Raw genomic sequence first — 22128 nt, forward strand, 5'->3', positions numbered from 1 at the left:
GCTCCGATGCCAATGGAGAGCAGTCTAAGTCCTCACTGTGGGACTGATTCGTTGGGGACGCTTCGCTTTCTTCCTAAGTGGACCCCAGCAGCCAGTTGGAGAGCTAGGAAGACCCCACTTTAGTCACCCAATTCCTATTCTATAGGTGCATCATTTAGCAGCTGATAAACCTAGAAAAGCTACTTGGAGGAGGGAGGGGGTGGTCCAGAGAGACCCAGGTCAGAAGGATGTGGAGAGGATGGTGATTTGGCTCAGAAAGTCTCTTCTCCTACAGTATGGTCTAGGGACCCCCAGGGGCCAAGGAGGCAGTGGGGGGTTGGGGGGGGGTTTGCACGTGAGCTTCCTGCCACACAGCAGAACATGGCCTCTTCCAAACCCCAGGCTCCAGTTGAGCAAGACATACTTCAGGCCCGACCCTCAGGCACTGGTGGAGCAGGAATGGGCCAGAGCCAGCTCCAGGGGAAGGGCAGGGATGGGAGTAGTAACAGTATTTACTGAGTATACCTGGTGAGTGCGGTGCATTGAACTAAGCATTTGGGAAACTCGAGAGAAGCACAAAGTACTTTCCTTGCTCTCATTCCCTGATGATGTCCTAAAGCAAAAATATTTTCAACAAGCAGAGGAATCAGAAGGAACCCATCCACGGGGACTACCAACCCTGCAGGACGTGAACCCAGGCGAGATGAAGCACAGCCTGGACAAGGGGAACCCATCACACGCCGACAGCAGCCTCCTTTCCTGCAGGACACGCACGATGAACGACCCAATACCAGCTGCCTCAGACTCTGCCAGTGTCCCCCGATGGGGGTAACCTGCACCTAACACGTTGGGCCAGGTGGGCCTACCTCAAATGAGATGGTTCCTATGCTGCAGGTACTAAATTCAAATATAAGAGAAGCAGCATGGCCTAATGGTTAGAGCACAGGCCTGGGAGTCAGAAGATCCCGAGTGATAATCTTGGCTCTGCTACTGTCTGCCATGTGACTGTGGGTTAACTTCTCCCAGCCTCTGTTACCTTGTCTGTAAAATGGGGACTAATGACTGTGAGCTCCATGTGGGACAAGGACTGAGTCCAACCCAATTAGTTTGTATGAGAAGCAGCATGGCTTACTGGAAAGAGCACGGGCTTGGGACTCAGAGGTTTCTAATGCCGGGTCCGCCATTTATCAGCTGTGTGACTTTGGGCAAGTCACTTAACTTCTCTGGGCCTCAATTACCTCATCTGTAAAATGGGGATTAAGACTGTGAGCCCCACGTGGGACAATCTGATTACCTTGCATTTACCCAAGCACTTAGAACAGTGCTTGGGCATCTAGTAAGCACTTAACAAATACCATCATTATTATCTACCCCAGTGCTTAATACAGTGCCTGGCACATAGAAAATGTTTAACAAATACCATAAAAAATAATCAGTACAATACAGCGTCTTCCAACTCGGTATATTGTATTTTTGCAAGCACTTGGTCCATTGTTTTGACATAATAAGCACCCAACAAATACCATTGATTGACTGAAATATTAAAAACCCTCATCCGTCCTCAAGGACTGACGCTAACACCCCTTTGGTGTTTGATGGCTCTCATCGCACTAGGAACCACAAGGGTGAATGGCTCGATTTAGGAAGCCACCTGCTAAGGGGGACAGATTTGTGGTAAGCATTCCAGAGCCAGAGGCGGACAATAAATTAATGGTATTTATTGAGTGCTTCCTGTGTACATAGCACTGTACTAAGCACTTGGGAGAGTACAATATAACAGAGTCGATAGACCCATTCCCTGTCGTGGCCAAGTGGATAGAGCAGGGGCCTGGAAGTCAGAAGGACCTGGGTTCTACTTCCGGTTCCTCCACTATTCTGCTGTTTAAACTTGGGTAAGTCACTTCACTTCTCTGTGCCTCAGTTACCTCATCAGTAAAATGGGGATTAAGACTGTAAGCCTCACGTAGGATTATAGACCATGTCCAACCTGATTAGCTTGTATCTAACCCAGTGCTTAGCACATAGTAACGAAAACAAATATCATTTTAAAGCAAAGAAAATGTTAAGTGACTTGCCCAAGGAGACACAGCAGGCAAGTAGCACAGGCAGGATGGCGACTATCCCTATCCCCTGGCTGTCCCTCCAGTGACCCAGCCCAGACCATCCAACATCCCTGACTCTCCCTTCTCCATCCCTGACTCTCCCTCTAGTGAGCCAGTAGGGACCACTTAACATCTATGACACTCCCCTCTCCATCCTTGACTCTCCCTCCAGTGAACCATTATGGACTACCAAACACTTCTCACTCTCCCCTCTCTATCCCTGACATGAACCACTCATTCATGGATCTGCTCAAAACCTCTCTGGACTTGCTGCACTCTCACGTGTATAAGGTACAGTGCCCCTTACAGAGTAAATGCTCAATAAATACTATTGACAGTGTTCATCTTCCTGGGAACAAGGGTTCTCATGTAACAGCTTCTCATCACTGGGGGAAGCAGTGTATCCTTGTGTTTGTTCTGACACTGCCTCCCTCCAGCTCCTGTGGGTGCCCCTCGTCTGGTGGAGAGGGGGAATTTGCAGAACAAAAATTCCATGTTTGCCCTGTCGGTCCACTGCCTGGTTCTGTAAATTCCAGTCCTATACCCTCTCAGCCAACTTCTCAGACATGCGCTCATTTGAAACCAACCTTATCTTTCTCCATCCCAAGACACAGGAGACCTCCAGATTGGGGTCCAGCTGGTATCAATGGTCTCCATGGAGAAAGTCAATCCCTGACCCTTCTCTGGTTACCCCAGGATGGGACTGTGTTAATAGACTTTGGAAATCCAGTCGATAGCAGCTTGAAACTGATACAAGTGGCTGAAAGCAGGTTCCTTGGCAAAGAAACAAGAAACACTTCCCTGCTTCTTCCCCACAGCCCCCACTGCCCGCCAGCTTCTCCAAACGCAGATTTCCTTCTACCCCTCCACCTGCCCTTCGCTCGAACACCTCTCGCCCTCTCAGGCCGGAGGCAGGCATCCTCAAAGCTGCTGCTCAGGGGTGATAGGCTCAGGATGCCAGCTGGGCTCAGGGACACTGACTAAGCTCGGACCCTTGGGAGTAGCAGAAATTTATTTATTTATTTTTAAAGTGGTATTTGTTAAGTACTTACTATGTGCTAGGCACTGTACAAAGTGCTGGGGTATATACAAGTTAATCAGTTTGGACATATCCCATGTCCCAAATGGGGCTCACAGTTTTAGCCATTTTCAGATGAGGTAACTGAGGCACAGAAAAGTTAACTGACTTGCCCAAGGTCACACAGCAGACAAGTGGAGAAAGCACAATTAGAACCCAGATTGTTTTGATTTCCCAGGCCCGTGCTCTATCCACTAGACCACACTGTTTCTCCAAGACTCCAGGCTCAAAGGCCGTAGGGAGCACTGTGTCAGTGTGCTTGAATTCTGACAGATGAGCTGCGCTCCAGCTGCTTCCCTGTGCTTTATGTGTCAGTGCCCCTGTGGTTGTCCTGTCTCCCCAATCACTCTGACAACCCCTTCAGGGTAGGGACCATGTCTTCTCCTCCTAACTCCTTCCCTCCCCAAACATCCAATACAGTGAGAGAGAGAGAGAGAGAGAGAGAGAGAGAGAGAGAGAGAGAGAGAGAGAGAGAGAGAGAGAGTGTGTGTGTGCATGCGTGTATGCATGCGTATGTGTGTTTCTCCCATCAGACTGGCTGGCAGCCCCTGGAGGGCAGGGACCATGTCTCCTCCTCCCTCTGTCCCTCCCACAGCACTCTGCGCAGGAAAAACTGGAGACCAAATCAGACCACTCAGCTAGAATGTCAGCTATTGCTATTCATTTAAGGTGACAACCATTCCATCCATCTCAGGCCTCACTGTTTTGAATCCTGGACTCTTCGGCAGGAACGGGCCTCGGAGATCACCTAGTTTCATTCCCTGCCTCACAAACAGGGTGGGAGATGACTGGTTCAGCAGCTTGCTGGTCCCCACCCTGACATTCTGGGAAAATCCTGCCTTCAAGTCTAACCACCGGCCACAGGACGGTGAGGCTGGGAGTGGAGAAGACAAAGCCCCAGGGAAGCTGATTGGACCCAGATGTACTGTGTGAAAGCTGGCACATTGGTGACCTTCTCTGAGCCTTAACTGTCCATCCTGTCCAGGAGGGTGGAGGGGAGAAAAAGCCAGGCCCCAGAGAGTGAAGCAGCAGGGGAAGCAGTATGGCTCAGTGGAAAGAGCCTGGACTTGGGAGTCAGATGTCATGGGTTCTAATCCCAGCTCCGCCACCTGTCAGCTGTGTGACTTTGGGCAAGTCACTTCACTTCTCTGTGCCTCAGTTACCTCATCTGTAAAATGGGGATTAAGACTGTGAGCCTCACGTGGGACAACCTGATTACCCTGTATCTACCCCAGCGCTTAGAACAGTGCTCTGCACATAGTAAGCGCTTAATACCAACATTATTATTATTATTATTAATAACCTCAATCCCAACTGTTGCGAGCCTTAACCCCTGCCATGCAGTTCATTCCTCTCCAGGTCAGATGCACCGGCCACAGGACGGTGAGGCTGGGAGTGGAGAAGACAAAGCCCCAGGGAACCTGATTGGACCCAGATGTACTGTGTGAAAGCAGGCACATTGGTGACCTTCTCTGAGCCTTAACTGTCCATCCTGTCCAGGAGGGTGGAGGAGAGAAAAAGCCAGGCCCCAGAGAGTGAGTTGGGGGTGGTGAGGGTGGCTACTGTGGAAGTACAAAGTGCTTAGACAATTGAGCTGAGCAGCTGGAAGGTATAATGATCCCTTGCCCGGGCTGGGGAGACGCAGAGCCCTAGCTGCCATCCAAGCACATTTGGCTACTTTCCCCAGCACCACTCAGCCACAGAAACCTAAAACCCTGACACTAGGCCGGGAGGGGCCGGGGATGAGGAGGAGAAGAAAGCTGGGTCTCACTGGGGCATGAGATAGCACCCAGTTCTTCTGAGAGAGTGAGCCAATGAACCCCATTTGACCACAAGGGAGACTGAGGCTGGAGACTGTGGGGGCCGGAGGCATACAGAGGAGAAGAACCTTTAAAACCCTGGCTGGAAAGGCAACAGTCACGTCCCAGCCTCCTTCTCCTTCACAGCATCTCTGGGAAGGAGGCAGAGGTAGAGGCCATCATCAGCCTTAATCCTCCTCCTCCACAGGGGAAATCCAGGGAGGCTCAGAGAGGTTATCTTACTTGCCCAAGCTCACCCAATGGCCAGCAGTCAATGGCCAGCAGTGGAATCGGAGGAGTCCACTCCCTGAGTGCCAGGACCCTCCCTAGCTCAGCCCGGGCAGCACAGTTCAGTGGAAAGAGCCCAGGTCTGAGGATCTGGAGGGCAAGGTCCAGTTCCAGCTCCGCCCTGGCTTCCAGCAACTAACTTAACCTCTCTGGGCCTCAGTTTCCTCATTTGTAAATCGGGAAGAAAAATCCCGACTTCTCCCTTCTTCTCAGAGATGTGGTGAAGGCGAAATGAGATATGATGTGTTTGCTCCTTGGGAAAATAAAAGTGCTGTAAACTAATTCAAAGTATTGTTAACGACCCTACCCTCCCTCCAAATCCACCTCCTTCTACTCCTTCCTAATAATTCATGCCAAATCTGCTAAGAGCTTTCAATGTACCAGACACTATAGTAAGCATGGGGTAGACACAATATAAGCAGATCAGACACAGTCTCTCTCCCCATGAGGTTCACAGTGTAAGGAGGAGGGAAATAGGCACTGAACCCCCCCTTTTGCAGATGAGGAAACTGAGGCATAGAAGAGTTAAGTGACTTCCCCAAGTTCACACGGTAGGCAAGAGGTAGAGCCAGGATTAGAACCCAAGCCCCTGACTTCCAGGCCCCTGCTCTTTCCACTATTCCACACTGCTTCTCTCTGCCAGAGGCACAAGGAGATAAAGCAAGACCCTGGATGGGAAAGGACTCTGTTCTAGGAGAAAGTGGGAGTTCCTCATTTTCCCAGTCTGGGGATTCTGAAAACTTGTAGCCCTGCCCTGGCTGATCTAGAGGTGGTCTGGGGATGCTGGAGGGAAGCCCAGGCAGAGGCCAAGTTGCCGTGGTCACTGGAGCCATGGGGGAAGTGGTTGCTCCCAGGCCAGACCCTCAGGTCTTCCCCAAAGGGTTCCCCCCACCAACTCACTATCTACCCCACCCTCTTCCCCGCTCCCTGTCAGGGTGGGAAGGGGCCACACAGGGAGGGACCAAGCACCTCTACAGAGAAGGTAGAGCACCTACCAATGCCATTAGGATCGCAAACTAATAATAATAATAATAATTGTGGTATTTGTTAGGCACTTACTATGTGCTAAGCACAGTACAGTACTAAGCACTGAAGTAGATACAAGGTAATCAGGTTGGATACAGTCCATGTTCCACATTCATTCATTCAATTGCATTTATTGAGCACTTAATGTGCGCAATGCACTGTACTAAGCACTTGGGAGAGTACAATATAACAGACATGTTCTGCCCACAACGAGCTTACAGGGGAGACGGACATTAATATAAATAGATACATAAATAAATTACAGATATATACATATGTGCTGTGTGGATGGGAGGGAGGATGAATGAAGGAGCAGGTAAGAGTGGGAGAAGAGGAGCAGAGGGCTTAGTCAGGGAAGGCTTCTTGGAGGAGATGTGCCTTCAATAAGGCTTTGAAGTGGGGGAGAACAGTTATCTGTCTGATATGAGCAGGGAGGGTATTCCAGGCCAGAGACAGGATGTGGGCGAGAGGTCTGCAGCGAGATGGACGAGATCGAGGTACGAGTGAGAAGGTTAGTGAGAGGACCCAAGTGTGCAGGCTGGGTTGTAGAAGGAGAGTAGTGAGGTGAGGTAGGAGGGGACAAGGTGATTAAATGCTTTAAAGCCTATGGTGAGGAATTTCTGTTTGATGCGGAAGTGGATGGGCAACCACTGGAGTTTCTTGAGGAGTGGGGAAACATGGCCTGAACATTTGTGAAGGAAAATGATTCGGGCAGCAGAATGGAGTATGGACTGGAGTGGGAAGAGACAGAAGGCAGGGAGGTCAGCAAGGAGGCTGATACAATAATCAAGGTGGGATAGGATAAGTCCTTGCATTAACGTGGTAGCAATTTGGACAAAGCAGAAGGGGCGGATTTTAGCGATGTCGTGAAGGTTGAACTGACAGGATTTAGTGATGGCTTGAATATGTGGATGGAACAAGAGAGAGAAGTCAAGGACAGTGCCAAGGTTACAGGCTTGTGAGATAGGAAGGATGATGGTGCCTTAAACAATGATGGGAAAGTGAGCAGGAGAACAGGGTTTGGGTGGGAAGATAAGAAGTGAGATAAGAAGATAACATGTTATAATGTTAATCTCCATTTTAGAGATGAGGTAACTGAGGCACAAAGAAGTTAAGTGACTTACCCAAGGCCACCCACAGCAGACAAGTGGCGGAGCTGGGATTAGAACCCAGGTCCTCTGACTTCCAGGCCCATGCTCTTTCCACTATGCCATGTTAGAGCCCAGAGTGCTCTCTTCCCCTCTTCAAAGCCCTACTGAGAGCTCACCCCCTCCAGGAGGCCTTCCCAGACTGAGCCCTCCCTTTCCCTCTACCCCTCCTCCCCTCCCCATTCCCCCTACTCCCTCCCTCTGCTGTACCCCCTTCCCCTCCCCACAGCACTTGTGAATATTTGTATAAATTATTTATTACTCTATTTTCTTAATGATGTGTATATATCTATGATTCTATTCATCTCTTTTGATGGTATTGACGCCTGATTACTTGTTTTGTTTTGCTATCTCCCCCTTTTAGACTGAGAGCCCGTTGTTGGGCAGGGATTGTCTTTATCTGTTGCCAAATTGTACATTCCAAGCATTTAATACAGTGCTCTGCACACAGTAAGCGCTCAATAAATACAATTAAATGAATGAATGTGCCAACACTGTGTCTCCATGTGTATGCTGTTCATGTGTGCCTTCTTTTGTGCACACAGCATGAGTGTCCTCAACCTGTGTGTGACCCTACATGCGCAAGTGTATGCTACCTTACTCATCTATGAGGGTGGCTGGCTGGAAATGCGTGGGAGATGATGCTGCGGGCTGTGGGGTGGGCAGGAACTGCTGCCCTGATCTCTCCAACCTGGGGGCCCCATGGGGAGGGTGGTAACAAACGACCTTTCCCCAACCTTGAACTTTGCATCCCCACCAAGTCAGTCTCCAGCAGTAAGGGAAACATTACTACTGGTGTCTGGAATGGGGTTGACAGAGGGCCGGGCATGGACGGGAACACTTGCTATGGGCCGTTGGCACAGCAGCTTGGCAGGTGCCAGCTCCCCAAGGGCGGGAGTGAACCCAAAGAGGCCCAGCCAGTCAAGAATGAGGAGCTGGTGTGGGCGGTGTCTGGTAATCAACACCCATAGCAGGGCCCAAGCAGCCCTGGGTGTTGAGATGGGCAAGGGAAGAGGGATGACTCACCTTCAGAACCTGGAGTGATGCTGAGTACCTTGAGGTTGAGGTTGGGGACAGGCACAGCGCAGACATTCTGGCCCAGCCATGGCCCGGCAGGCAGGGTGAACGTGATTTCATACTTGTGCATGATTTTCAGGAAGCCAACCTGTCCCAGTGGGAAGTGGGGGGGGGGGATGGACAGACAGATAGAGCATGGCAGGTCAGTGCCAGGGTCCACTGGTTTGGCCAGGGTGGCCAGGGCGAGTGTGGACAGGAGACCTCTGGGAAAGGGGGAGAAAGTTGGAGAAAGGGGAGGTAGCTCCTAACAATGGCGAAATAGAGGGCATGAGGACACCCAGGATCATGAGATCCACTCCACAGGGACCAAGCCCCCACAGCTAAAGCATCTCAACCCCAATCTTTGCCCACCCCAGGATCTGCTACTTTTCTCATTCTACATCCACATTCTCTCGAACGCCCACAGCTTCAGCTCCCCACTCCCAAATCTCTTCAGCCCTGACTTCCCATCTGACAATCCTGCAATTTCCTCTTGCCTCAGGGACATTTCCATTTGGATTTCCCGCCAGCACCTCAAGTTCAGGCTGAAACAGAATTCATCATCTTTTTCCCTAAGCCCTCTTCTCCCCTTGACGTTTTCCCATTTCAGTCAACACCACTACCACCCTTCCTGGCCCAGAAGTCCTTGACGTCACTTCCTCTGCAAACAGTAAATGCTAAGCAAATAAGATTGACTGACATTTTGGCCTCATCCCTATCATCCAACTCTCACATTCTGTCTACTGCCAAATTCTGAATTCCTCCCAAGAGACACCCCTGACTAGGGAAGTGGAAACAGAATGTCCAATCTGGAAGAGAGACACCCATGGTCCTCAGCGTCCTGGGGACACACACAGCAACCCCTCCACTTCCTCCCTAAGGAGGCACCTTGGGCCCCCACAGCCCCCCAAGGTAGGCTGCAGGTAGTTAGCCAGAACCAAGGCCTGGGCTGGACTGGTTACACTGCAGCAGCAAGAGAGACTCAGTTTAGCCCTCGGGAAAAACTTCCTAGCTGTGTGAAGTGGTGAGGGAAAGGGGTGGGCAAGAAAGGGACCAGCCCTCCACCAAAGCAGGGGGGTGGAACTGATGACCTCTCTTGAAGTGGGGTCCTAGACCTACAGATTTCACTCAGATCCTTTTCATCTGGAATTTGGGTACCGACCAAGGGTGTATATTGGCAGAGTGGAGTTTTCTGGCCATGGAGGAGCACAAGGGTGCTAGGAGGTGGAGGGTATGAAGGGGGTCAGGGATACCAGGACCAGGAGAAGACATAGGCCAGTAGAGCCCAAGGCTTGGGGTCCCTTCCTTAGCTCTGCTTTGGCTACACACACACACACACACACACACACACACACACAGAGGAACAGGCTGGGTGGTGGGGGGAGTCTCCACCCACAGTCTGGGCCCTGGGGCCTGTCTGACCATGAGTTTTCTTCCTCCCTGGATTTCCCAGGGACTGGAAGAAGTGATCTGTAAGTGTTTGGTGCCTCAGGGAGAAGAAAGTCATTAGAGGTGAGAATCTCCACCTCCCAAAGAGCGGTGCGGGGAGGAGCTGGACTGCGAATAAGAACCTTGTTCTATGAGAGAAAGAGAGACAGGCAGAGAGACAGACAGGCAGAGAGACAGACAGGCAGGGGCAGGGCCTTGAACTTTAAGTCAGGACTCTCCCAGCTCTAACCCTTTATCCCCTGTGGCTCCTGTCTGGCCCCTTTGGACTCACAGCTATGGGACATCCCCTCCAGGAAGCCTTCCCTCATTCACTCCACCCACTCTCCAGCTCACAGGCAGGCACCAGTCTCTCATTCCCTTCTCTTCACACACTCTAGGCCTGTCCTAGGCTCCTGTCCACTCAGACCCAGAGTACCCTGACAGTGGAGACCAGGTCTAACACAGATCTGGACTCCCCATAACACAGGGGTCCAGTCACTGCCTGGATCTCCACAAAATGCATGGGGCCTGGCGAACTCTCCTGTGCCCTCACCTCCCCTCCCCAGCCTTCTGTAAGTGTCCGATGAGGCAGGTTAATGGAGAGAGCATGGGTTTGGTAGTCGGAGGTTGTGGGTTCTAAACCCAGCTCTGCCATTTGTCAGTTGTGTGACTTTGGGGCAAGTCACTTAACTTCTCTGTGCCTCAATTACCTCATCTGTAAAATGGGGATTAAGACTGTGAGCCCCACATTGGACAACCTGATTACCTTGTACCCACCCCAGCACTTAGAAGAGTGCTTGGCACAGAGAAAACGCTTAACAAATACCATCATTATTATTATTATTATTATTATCATTGCTGAGCTTGGCCTAGTGGAAAGAGCACAGGACTGGGAGTCACAGGACCTGGATTTTTCGTGTTTTTGTCCGTCTGTCTCCCCTGATTAGACTGTAAGCCCATCACTAGGCAGGGATTGTCTCTATCTGTTGCCGAATTGTACATTCCAAGCGCTTAGTACAGTGCTCTGCACATAGTGAGTGCTCAATAAATACTATTGAATGAATGAATGAATGAATGATTCTAAGCCCAGCTCTACCACTTGCCTGCTGGGTGACCCCGGGTGAGTCACTTAACTTCACTGACACTGTCCTCTTCTAAAATCTCCTCCTATTTCTCTGGCCACTCATTCTCAGTCTCTTTTGTGGGTTCCTCCTCTGCCTCCCAACCCCTAACTGTGAGAGTCCCTCAAGGTTCAATTCTGAGTCCCCTTTTATCCTTCATCAAAACCCACTCCCTTGAAGAATTCACTAGCTTACAAGGCTTCAACTTCCATTTCTATGTGGATGATTCCCAAATCTACAACTTCAGCCCTGATATCTCTCCTTCTCTAAAGTCTTGCATTTCTCGCAACAGGACATCTCTACTGTGATGTCCCGCCAACGCCTCAACCTAAACATGTCCAAAACAGAACTCCTCATCTTCCCACCCAAATCCTGTCCTCCCCTTGACTTTTCTGTCATTGTAAACAGCAGCACCAGCCTCCCTGTTTCACACACTCGTAATTTGGCATTAACCTCAACTCATCTCTCTCATTCAACACATACATTCAGTCTGTCACCAAATCCTTTTTCATTCATTCAATAGTATTTATTGAGCGCTTACTATGTGCAGAGCACTGTACTAAGCGCTTGGAATAAACAAGTCGGCAACTGATAGAGACAGTCCCTGCCGTTTAACGGGCTTACAGTCTAATCGGGGGAGACAGACAGACAAGAACAATGGCAATAAATAGAGTCAAGGGGAAGAACATCTCGTAAAAACAATGGCAACTCAATAGAATCAAGGCGATGTACATTTCATTAACAAAATAAACAGGGTAATGAAAATATATACAGTTGAGCAGACAAGTACAGTGCTGAGGTGATGGGAAGGGAGAGGGGGAGGAGCAGAGGGAAATGGGGGGAAAAGAGGGTTAAGCTGCGGAGAGGTGAAGGGGGGGGTGGTAGAGGGAGAAGGGGAGCTCAGTCTGGGAAGGCCTCTTGGAGGAGGTGAGTTTTAAGTAGAGTTTTGAAGAGGGGAAGAGAATCAGTTTGGCGGAGGTGAGGAGGGAGGACATTCCAGGACCGCGGCAAGAACGGGGGATGGTGAGGAGGGGGGCGGCAGAGGAGCAGAGCATGCAGGGCGGGCAGTAGAAAGAGAGAAGGGAGGAGAGGTAGGAAGGGGCAAGGTGATGGAGAGCCTTGAAGCCTAGAGTGAGGAGTTTTTGTTTGGAGTGGAGGTTGATAGGCAACCACTGGAGTTGTTTAAAAAGGGGAGTGACATGCCCAGATCGTTTCTGCAGGAAGATGAGCCGGGCAGCAGAGTGAAGAATAGACTGGAGCGGGGCGAGAGAGGAGGAAGGGAGGTCAGAGAGAAGGCTGACACAGTAGTCTAGCCGGGATATAACCAGAGCCTGTAGCAGTAAGGTAGCCATTTGGGTGGAGAGGAAAGGGCAGATCTTGGCGATATTGTAAAGGTGAAACCAGCAGGTCTTGGTAACGGATCGGATGTGTGGGGTGAACGAGAGAGACGAGTCAAGGATGACACCGAGATTGCGGGCCCGAGAGACAGGAAGGATGGTCGTGCCATCCACGGTGATAGGGAAGTCTGGGAGAGGACCGGGTTTGGGAGGGAAGATGAGGAGCTCAGTCTTGCTCATGTTGAGTTTTAGGTGGCGGGCCGACATCCAGGTGGAGACGTCCCGGAGGCAGGAGGAGATGGGAGCCTGAAGGGAGGGGAAGAGGACAGGGGCGGAGATGTAGATCTGTGTGTCATCTGCGTAGAGATGGTAGTCAAAGCCGTGAGAGCGAATGAGTTCACCAAGGGAGTGAGTGTAAATGGAGATCCTGATGGTTCTACCTTCACATTGCTAAAATTTACCCTTTCCTTTGCATCCAAACCGCTGCTATGTTAATCCAAGCACTTGATTACTGCATCCGTCTCCTTGCTGACCTCCTGTCTCCTGTTTCTCCCTGCTCTAGTCTACGCTTTACTCTGCTGCCCAAATCACTTTTTAACAAAACCATTCAGTCCATGTTTCCCCACTCCTCAAGAACCTCCAACGATTGTCCATCCACCTCTACATCAAACAGAAAGGTCGAGGGCTGAGATGCTGGACTATTCTATCTTTGATCTGGGATTGGAGGGAGGAGAGGAGGAAGAGGAGGAGAAAGTTCTCACCTTGACCAGGAAGTTGCCATCTTTTTCCTGAGTGACCATGACTACTGAGTCATGCAGCTTCTCGTCGAAGTGGACATGGCCCTGTGAGGTCTCAACACTGGGGCCCGAAGCAAAACGGACGCCCCCAACCTTCGCTCTGGCGCCTGCTGGGGTTGAGGCCCGAGGGGGCCAGAAAGAGGAGAAAGAGGAGAATTGTAACCGCTAATAACAAAAGCTATTATTATTATTATTGTGGTGTTTTTCAGCACTTATTAGGTGCCAAGCACTGTACTAAGCATTAGGATAGATACAGGATAATCAGGGCAGACACAGTCCCTGGCTCACATGGGGCTCAAAAGGCAGAAAATTGGTACAATTTACAGATGAGGAAACTGAGGCACTGTGAAGTGGCTTGTCCACGGTCTCCCAGCAGGAAAGTGGTGGAGCTGGAATTAGAACCCAGGTCCTCTGACTCCCAGTCCTATGTTCTATTAGGCCACACCGTTTTCTGATTGTGACTTCCCCTCCCAAACTCCCCTACTGACCCCTGGCAGGAGGAGGGACAAAGGATCCAGGCCACCTCTGGGCCCAGTGAACAAAAATGAAGGCCCAGAAAAGTGCAGCACTAGCCCACAGTCCCCAGCACAATCAGCATCTAGATTCCCTCAATGGAGCGGCAAAGCCGCAACCTCTCTCTCTGTGGCCTTTCTCTCTCTCTCTCTCTTTGCCCTCCCGGCCCTTTGCAGCTGGCTGGGATCGGACAGGGTAGACAGGGGCCTGAAGGGTGCCTCATACCAGGGCTTTCTCCCCTCCGGCCCAAGAAAAGAGACATCCCTTTCTCCAGAAAGGTGGACTGAGCCGGAGGAGCATCCAAGAAGGCATTCCTGGGATCATAGGGTCAGGTAGCCTGGTTCAGAGGGGTTGTGGCTGGGTGGCATAAAGCAGGTCTTGGAATTCTTCCTCTCCATCCCCTCCAAAGCATCATGGGGCAGCAAGAGCTCTCCTGAGGCCATCCCACTGGCCAGAGGTGTGACCGGTGACTCTCCTTCCTCAGAAACATCGGGCAGCCTTCAGCCCTGGCCACTGCAGGAAACCATGTAAGAACCATGTTCCAGAGGGAGATGGAGGAATTGGTTTTCTGACTCAAGAGGGCCAGCTGCAGAAAAGGAGGCTTCGGCACCTCAGACTGGGAACTCCAAGTGGGGTGGGGGCTGCATCCAGCCTAATTAATCTCTATCAATCCCAGTGGTTAACATTGCACTGGGCATGGTGTGAGTGCTTAGCAAATATCACAATCAATATTCCTGATAACGTCTGTCTTATCAAGCCCCTGGGAGCACAGTTTCCATCTCCAATCTGGTCTAGCAGCTGGCTGGGGCCACGTCCTGCAGACCCCAAGGACCCCAGTAGGGGTGAACCATACTTTGAACACTACTTAGTGCTCTATTCTTTCAGAAGAAATAAAATTTCCAGCTATCTGGGCCAGTGAAGTCCAGATGTCCTCCTAGGACAGCCGATGTTTTAGAATTAGTGGCAGACCCAGGGGCCCTGCTCCGAGACCTGACCACCCCAGACCCCCAGGCCCACTGGATGACAGTTTGGCTCAACTCCCCTCTCCAGCCAGTCTCAGTCTCTTGTGACCAGCCATTGTGGGGAAATGGGAGAAGGTGGGGCCGGGGGAAGGGTGAATCAGCAAGAGGAGCTGAGGAGCTTGAGAAACAGAGTGGCCCAGTATAGTGCTCTGTCCACAGTACAGCACTCTGCACTAACAGATGCCCAGTACAGTGCTCTGTATATAGCAGGTACCCAATATAGTGCTCTGTACAGAATAGGTACCCAGTACAATGTTCTATACACTATAGGCATCCAGGACAGGGTTCTACACACAACAGGTACCCATTACAGAGCACTCATGACACTGCTCTGTACTCAGCAGGTGCTCATTCATGCTGATGAGGCTGGTGTCTGATCCAAATCCCTCTTGCTGCCACTCCAGGAGACGGAAACATGGGGTTCCCATCCTTGCGGTGACAACTCTTCCCAACTAGGAAGGTTTCTCCCACCAGGACAGACACCGCTCCCCCTGGCCCAGGCCCTCAGAGAGGCAGGCCAGTTAGACAGGGCCAGGTAGACCGGGCCGAAGAGACAGGGCCAGCAGACCTGGCCAGGCTGGGCTGACCGGGCCGGATAGACCGGGCCGGGCAGATAGGTTGACACTCACCCTTGTTAGCCGCAGCCATGGATGCCACTGCTGATGCTGCTGTGCGCTCTGCTGGTGAAATGTTGTGAGCACTCTCAGTACCAGGCCATGCTCTGAGGAGACCCTCCCAGCGACCCACAGAGAGCCCTACACAGACCCGCAGAAGCACCTGTGAAGAAGCCAGAAGAAGAAAGGGGGATTATAGTTCAGACTGATTCACAAGGTTGGGGAGATGGGGAAAGTATGGGGGACGATTGAAGGCCAGGGAGACGTGGGGGGTGGCAAGGATGGGGGACAGGGAGGATGGAGAGGAAGAAATATGGAGTGGAAGGAACACAATTCTGGGAACCTAAAGAGTTAGGCTCTAGCCCAGTTCCATCCTGGTCCACTGGATGTTCTTAGACAAATCTCTTAACCTCCCTGAGCCTTGTTTTCCTTTTCTGAAAAATGGGGACTAGACAATTCAACTCCCTTCCTTACAGAGATGTTGTAAAGACAAAGCATCTTGGCCTGGGAGCACAGGTTCTAATCCCAGCTCTGCCACTTGCGCAAGTCACTACACTTCTCTGAACCTCAGTTTCCTCATCTGTAAATCGAAGATAAAATATCAGTTCTCCCATTCCCTTAGACTGTGAGCCTCATGTGATTACCCAAGTGCTTGGCACATAGTAAGGACTTAGAAAATTCCATTACTCTTATTACTATTTCAATTAAGTGTTATTAATAAAAGGCGATCTTGCCAGGCCAATCAGTCAGAGAGGAGCAGAGAGGATTCTCCCACTGTAAGTAAGAGGACACCGAGGCCCAGAGAACCCAAGGCTACACAACTGGTCAGCGGGAGAGCCGGGACAAGAACTCGGGACCCCTGGCCCCCAGCCCCACCCTCCCTCTCCTGGCACCTAAGGCACCACCCAAGACCCCATTTTAAAGCCCTGCCTTCTCCTCATGCTTTCACTCCTTCCTAAAGTTTCAGCTGGGGGCTCGAGAAACCACAAGCAGGATTTGAACTCGACAGCCACCATGGCAGGGTGAGCACAGGCAACTGCAAACACTCAGGAAGGGAAACCCTCCGACTGGAGGGGCCCTCCGGAAGCCATCTGCCCCAATCTCAAACCAACAGGAGAGCTGAGAGTGATTTACAAGATGTCCTGAACCAACCCAGTGTCCCTTCCAGCTCCCCATCATCTATCCAAGTTCCCCCACTGGGAAAGGGTTCTGAGCAGTGCCTGAGAACCAGCAACAGCCCTTCCAGTCCCTCTCCCGCTGCACTGATCACAAAGACCAAAAAAATGGGGATGAGAAAACTGATCTCTCTTCCTCACAGACACAGCATAGCCCTGTAAAAAGAGCAGAGGCCTGGGACAAAGAGGACCTGGGTTCTCATCCCAGCTCCAACACTTGTCTGCTGTGTGAGCTTGGACAAGTCACTTCTCTTCTCTGTGCCTCAGTTACCTCATCTGTAAAATGGGGATTACGATCGCGAGCCCCACAAGGTGTTTGACCAGATTAGCATGTGTCTATCCCAGTGCTCAGTACAGTACAGCACTTAAAACCCATAAAAGTTGCTGTGGGGTTCGTTGCTGGGAAGATGATCCAGCCCATGTCAGAGACCTTGTGCTTCCCCCAGGGCTTGGTTCCTCCAGAGAGCAGTCACAGCCATGCTCGGGTACAGTGACCGGTTCCGGTAGCATGGGTGACTCCCGGGGCGGGCCACTCAGTCTGTCACCAGTCCAGTCCTGTTCCAGGCCCATTCAGGGAGACAGCTTTGTTCCCGCCCCACCCCTCCAGCCTAAGCTTGCCCAATATTGTTTTCAAGACCAGCTGTCCAGTATCGCAGCCCTCACAGAGCTTTTGGGACCATTTTATACAAGGGATATTTACACATGCTGTCTCCCCATTAGATTGGCAAAGCCCCAAGGCCATGGACTGAATCTCCTTCTGTCCCTTCCTCAGCACCTACTACAGTGTGTTTGTGTATGTGTTCTGTTTTCGCAGATTGGCAGCCCCTTGAGGGCAGATTCTATGTCTCCTCTTCTCTCTGTCCCTCCGCCAGGACCCATGACAGTGTGCATGTGGACTGTGAGTGTGTGTGCGTATGCACGTATAGATGTTAGTCCCCTCTTTCCTTTATCCCTCCCCACAGGGTCTATCCAGTGCCCTCAGAGGTGTCCACCTGAATCAGTCCCTTCCCAGAGTCTGCCTCTGAATGAAGGCACCAGGAAGAGGCAGCCAGGCAGGGATATCTGGGGTCTGCACCAGCTCCTGTGCCAGCTTGGCTGCCCCTCCACCCCAAGCCATCATCCCAGCCCATCCAAACCTTCCTCCGCCCCCCAGGGCTGAGGGTCCTGGTGAGGGTATAAGCGCAGGCTGCCCCCCTCGGAAAGGGAGGCAGAACGGACTCGCAGACCAGCTCCATCCAGTATAGTGGATGAGCATAGCCCAGGCAGGTGGACATGGAGGGCACAGGTGGTCTGGGTAGGGCCAGCAGATTGCGGGCCTGATGGATCCAGGAAGAGAACGTGGCTTTGGGCTCACTCTCAGGCAGGACTGGGACGATGGAGGGGGCAGGTCAAAACCAGGCATCCCAAACACTGACTCTTGCTGTCTTCCCCAAGAGAAGAGCCCTGACCATCCCGCCCGCGGATCCACCTGCAGAGTGCTGGCAAAAGAAATGCTAGCTGTCTCCTCCTCCTTCTCCCCCACAGCATTTGGGGTCCCCTCCCAAATCATAGACAAAAGTCATCGGGTCTTACGAAGGTCTCCCGCAACACCCACTAAGACAGCTGCACAAACTGCAAAGCACACAAACTCCATACACATACACAACAGTCACCCAACAGCACAGAAAAAACACACCGACATACATCAGACCCCCACTCTCTCCACTTTCAAAGTATTATTAAGGTCACATCTACTTCAAAAAGCCTTCCTTGATTAAGCCCTCTTTTCCCCAGCTCACTGTCCCTTCTGCTTCATCTATGCGATTGGATCTGTGACTTTTGGACATTTGATATTCACCCCACCCCCAATACCACAGCACTTACGTGTATACCTTTAGATTTTATATTACAAATTATTTATTTATATTAATGTCTGTCTCCCCCACTAGACTGTAAGCTTGTTATGGGCAGGGAACATGTTTGCTAATTCTGTTGTATTGTACTCTCCCAAGTGCTTAGTGCTGTGCACATAGTAAGGGCTCAATAAACACCACTGAGTGACTGATTGACCAAGACAAACACACACAAACAAGCCCAGAGGCAAGCAGAAGGTCACACACAAACACACAGACACACACACACACACAATATATGTTCCACGAATGAGCCAATCTTTCTGACAAGTGAGAGAGACGAAGAAACAAACCACCCTCTACCTCTCAACCAAAACAGGAAGCCAGAGGCTGGGGGTGAGAGGGGATTTCCCCGAACCCAGCCCCAGCACACTTCTCACAAACCTCCAATGTTGCTCATCCATCTCCACATCAAATAAATTCCTCACCATCAACTTTAAGGCAATCAGTTCTCTCCCCCTACTTAGCCACTCTCCACTTTCACTGTACCCCAGTCCATACATTTCACTCCTCTGAAGTCAATCTACTCACTTGCCGACCTCTTGCTCACATCCTCCCTCCTCCTTCACCTCTGGCAGACCACCGTGCTTCCCACTTTCAAAGCCCTTCTGAAGTACATTTCCAAAAGGCTTGCCCCAATTGATCTTTCATCATCCCACTCTAAACACCCCCGACTCTTAAAATTGCTACTTCAGCACTTTCATATCACAAAAGAATTTGGGCATGCATACACTTAGTCATCATTCCCTCTGCTCAACTCCCCCTTTACACAGCACTTATGTTCATTATCCTTCTCCTCTGCTGCTTCCCTTCTAGGTTGAAAGCTCACTGTGGGCAGGGAACATGTCTAGCAATTCTATCATGTTGTCCTCTCCCAAGTGCTTAGTACAGTGCTCTGCACACAGTAACATTCAAATATCGTTGATTGATTGATTGTAATTCATTTTAACTTCTGTCTCCCCACTTGATGGTATACTCTTTAATCATGTCCATTAATGCTATTGTACACTTCCAAGTGCTCAGTACAGCTCTGTACCGAATAGGTGCTCAGTAAGTACCACTGATTGATGATGACAGTCCTTCTTCATCTGGTGAGAAGCTGCTGGTGAGAAGCTGCTGGTGAGAAGCAGCGTGGCTCAGTGGAAAGAGCATGGGCTTTGGAGTCAGAGGTCATGGGTTCAAATCCCAGCTCGGCCACTTGTCAGCTGTGTGACTTTGGGCAAGTCACTTAACTTCTCGGGGGCCTCAGTTACCTCATCTGTAAAATGGGGATTAAGACTGTGAGCCCCATGTGGGACAACCTGATTCCCCCTGTGTCTACCCCAGCGCTTAGAACAGTGCTCGGCACATAGTAAGCGCTTAACAAATACCAACATTATGCTTCAAGACTCTTGCGAGCAGTCCCACTGGGCCCACTGGGGAAGCTGAACCGGTGGCAAGCAGCAAGAGGGAACAGATTTCCCTGGGCCTTGGACTCCAACAACTAGCATTCTCCACCCCAGGCACGACCAGCTATGCATTCCCTGGTTCCATACTCTATGGAGGCAAGGAATGCCAGGACCAACCTCCACGGAACGTGCAAAAGACGGCTAGTCAGGAAATCCGGGTTCCAATCCTGACTCTGCCACTTCCTTGCTGTGTAGCCTTAGGCAAGTCACAACCTCTCTGGGTCTGTTTCTTCATCTGTCAAATGGGGGGTAGAGGGTAAAACATCTATTTTTCCTCCATCGACTGTGAGCCCCATGTGGAACAGGCACTGTGACTGAGCTGATTTCCCTGTCTCTACACCAGTGTTGAGGAAAGTGCTTGGCACATAGTAAGCACTTAATAAATACTCCACTGAGCTCTGGAGTATAGGAGTGGTCCATTTGGGTGAGGGGTGGGGCATCCTAAGGGAAGTGCAAGTGTTGTGATGGTTTTAGGGTCCCAGAGCAAGGTCACGTTCCAGGATGGAGGCCAAGGGTCACTGTGGGGCCAGGGAGAAGAAGGAAGAGAGGGAGGGGTTGCTCAGGATCTCACTACTGGGGGACTCTGTGATGGGTGGGGGGGGTCCCTTAAGGCCAGGAAGCTCTGCCTTGCTCCCGTGCACCACAGTTCTCTTACTGTTGACAGGAAGAGGAGCAGTCTCTCACCACACAGCCCCTGGGCCAGCGGGAGAGAGAAGCCGACCCAGCCAACCCCACAGAGGGGGAGCCTAGAGAGGCTAGGGGGTGGCCATGGGGAGTCCGGAGCAGAAGAAGAATCACGTTCAAATGTCCAGGCTGGCTCCAATCCTGAGGGAGCTGTGGAAAGATTAAGGAGACCTGGATTCCAATTAAACAGGGTATTTATTGAATGCTTACTGTGTGCAGAGCATTATACTAAGCACCTGGGATAGTACAATACAATAGAGGTGGTAAACAAGACCCCTGCCCTCAAGGAACTGACAGTCTAGGCCCGTAGGCTCATATTAAAATAAATTACAGCTAGGGGACGCAGCAGTGCTGTGGGTGGGGTGTCACAGTGTTTAGGGGTGTGCAGACTCAAATACCTAGATGATGCAGAAGGAGGGTTTAGTTAGGGAAGGCTTCTTGGAGATGTGATTTGAGTAGGGCTCTGAATATGGGGAGAGAGGAGGTCTGTCAGATATAAAGGGGGAGGAAGTTCCAGGCCAGAGGGAGGATGTGAGCAAGGGGGTCAATGGCAAGGCAGATGAGCTCAAATAAATGACTAGGTGGGCATAGAGGAGTTAGGTGTGTGGGCTGGCTTGTAGTAGGGAATCAGAGGGGGTGAGCAACCAATAGAAATTCTTAGAAAAATGATCTGGGCAGCAGAGTGAAGTAAGAACCAGAGTGGGGAAAGGCAGGGAGGTCATCAAGGTGGCAAATGAGTGCTTGGATCAGCATAGTAGCAATCTGGATGGAGAGGAATGGGCAGATTCTAGAGATGAAGTGAAGGAAGAACTGACAGGTTTTAATCCCAGCTCAGCCTCGACTAGCCTGCTGGGTAACTGTGGGCATGCAGTTTGGCCTCAGGTCCTGCCTTCCACCTGGCTGAAGAAGCCAATCAATCAATCAATTGTATTTATTGAGGACTTACTATGTGCACCCCACTGTACTAAGCACTTGGGAGAGTATGATATGACAATATAACAGAGTTAGTAGACACACTCCCTGACCACAACGAGTTTACAGTTTACAGGAGGAGACAAACATTAATATAAATAAATTACAGAAAGATATGCAAGTGCTGGGGGACTGAGGGACAGGTGAAAAAAAGGGAACAAATCAAGTGCAAGGGTAACTCAGAAGGGAGTGAGTGAAGAGGAAATGAGGGCTTAGTCAGCTTGGAGAAGATGGGCTTTCAATATGGTTTTGAAGGTGGGGAGAGTAGTCTGTCAGATATGAAGCAGTGTTGGAGAAGCAGCATGGTCTAGTGGATAAAGGACAGGCCTGGGAGTCAGCAGAACTTGGGTTCTAATCTCAGCTCCACCACTTATCTGCTCCATGACCTTGGGCAAGTTGCTAAACTTCCTTATGTCTCAGTTACCTCATCTATAAAATGAGGATTGAGACTGTGAATCCCATGAGGGACATCGATTTTGTCCAAATTAATTAGCTTGTATCTACCCAGCACTTAGAACAGTGCCTGCCACATAGTAAGCACTTAACAAATACCATTTAAGAAAATATATGAAGAGGGAGGGCGTTCCAGACCAGAGGCAGGATGTGGGAGAGAGGTCGGTGGCGACATAGGCGAGATAGAGGTAGAGTA

At 50.8% G+C, this 22128-nt stretch overlaps 1 protein-coding gene across 3 annotated transcripts in view; it reads right to left on the reverse strand.

Moving 5' to 3' along the window:
• Positions 1–22128, reverse strand: part of C18H20orf27 (chromosome 18 C20orf27 homolog) — a 51395-nt gene that overhangs the window by 10591 nt on the left and 18676 nt on the right. Inside the window, exons 2-4 of one of the 3 annotated variants that reach the window (XM_029083391.2) lie at positions 15324–15471; positions 13124–13266; positions 8447–8585 (exon numbers count right to left, since the gene is read on the reverse strand). In XM_029083391.2, coding sequence (XP_028939224.1) covers positions 8447–8585; positions 13124–13266; positions 15324–15342 — 301 coding nt within the window. In that variant the 5' untranslated portion in view covers positions 15343–15471. Of the gene's footprint in view, positions 1–8446; positions 8586–13123; positions 13270–15323; positions 15472–22128 lie in introns of all 3 variants that reach the window. The other 2 variants (XM_029083390.2, XM_029083392.1) reach the window with 2 other exon arrangements.

The sequence above is a fragment of the Ornithorhynchus anatinus genome, chromosome 18, assembly GCF_004115215.2.
Source record: "Ornithorhynchus anatinus isolate Pmale09 chromosome 18, mOrnAna1.pri.v4, whole genome shotgun sequence".
NCBI lineage: Eukaryota > Metazoa > Chordata > Mammalia > Monotremata > Ornithorhynchidae > Ornithorhynchus > Ornithorhynchus anatinus.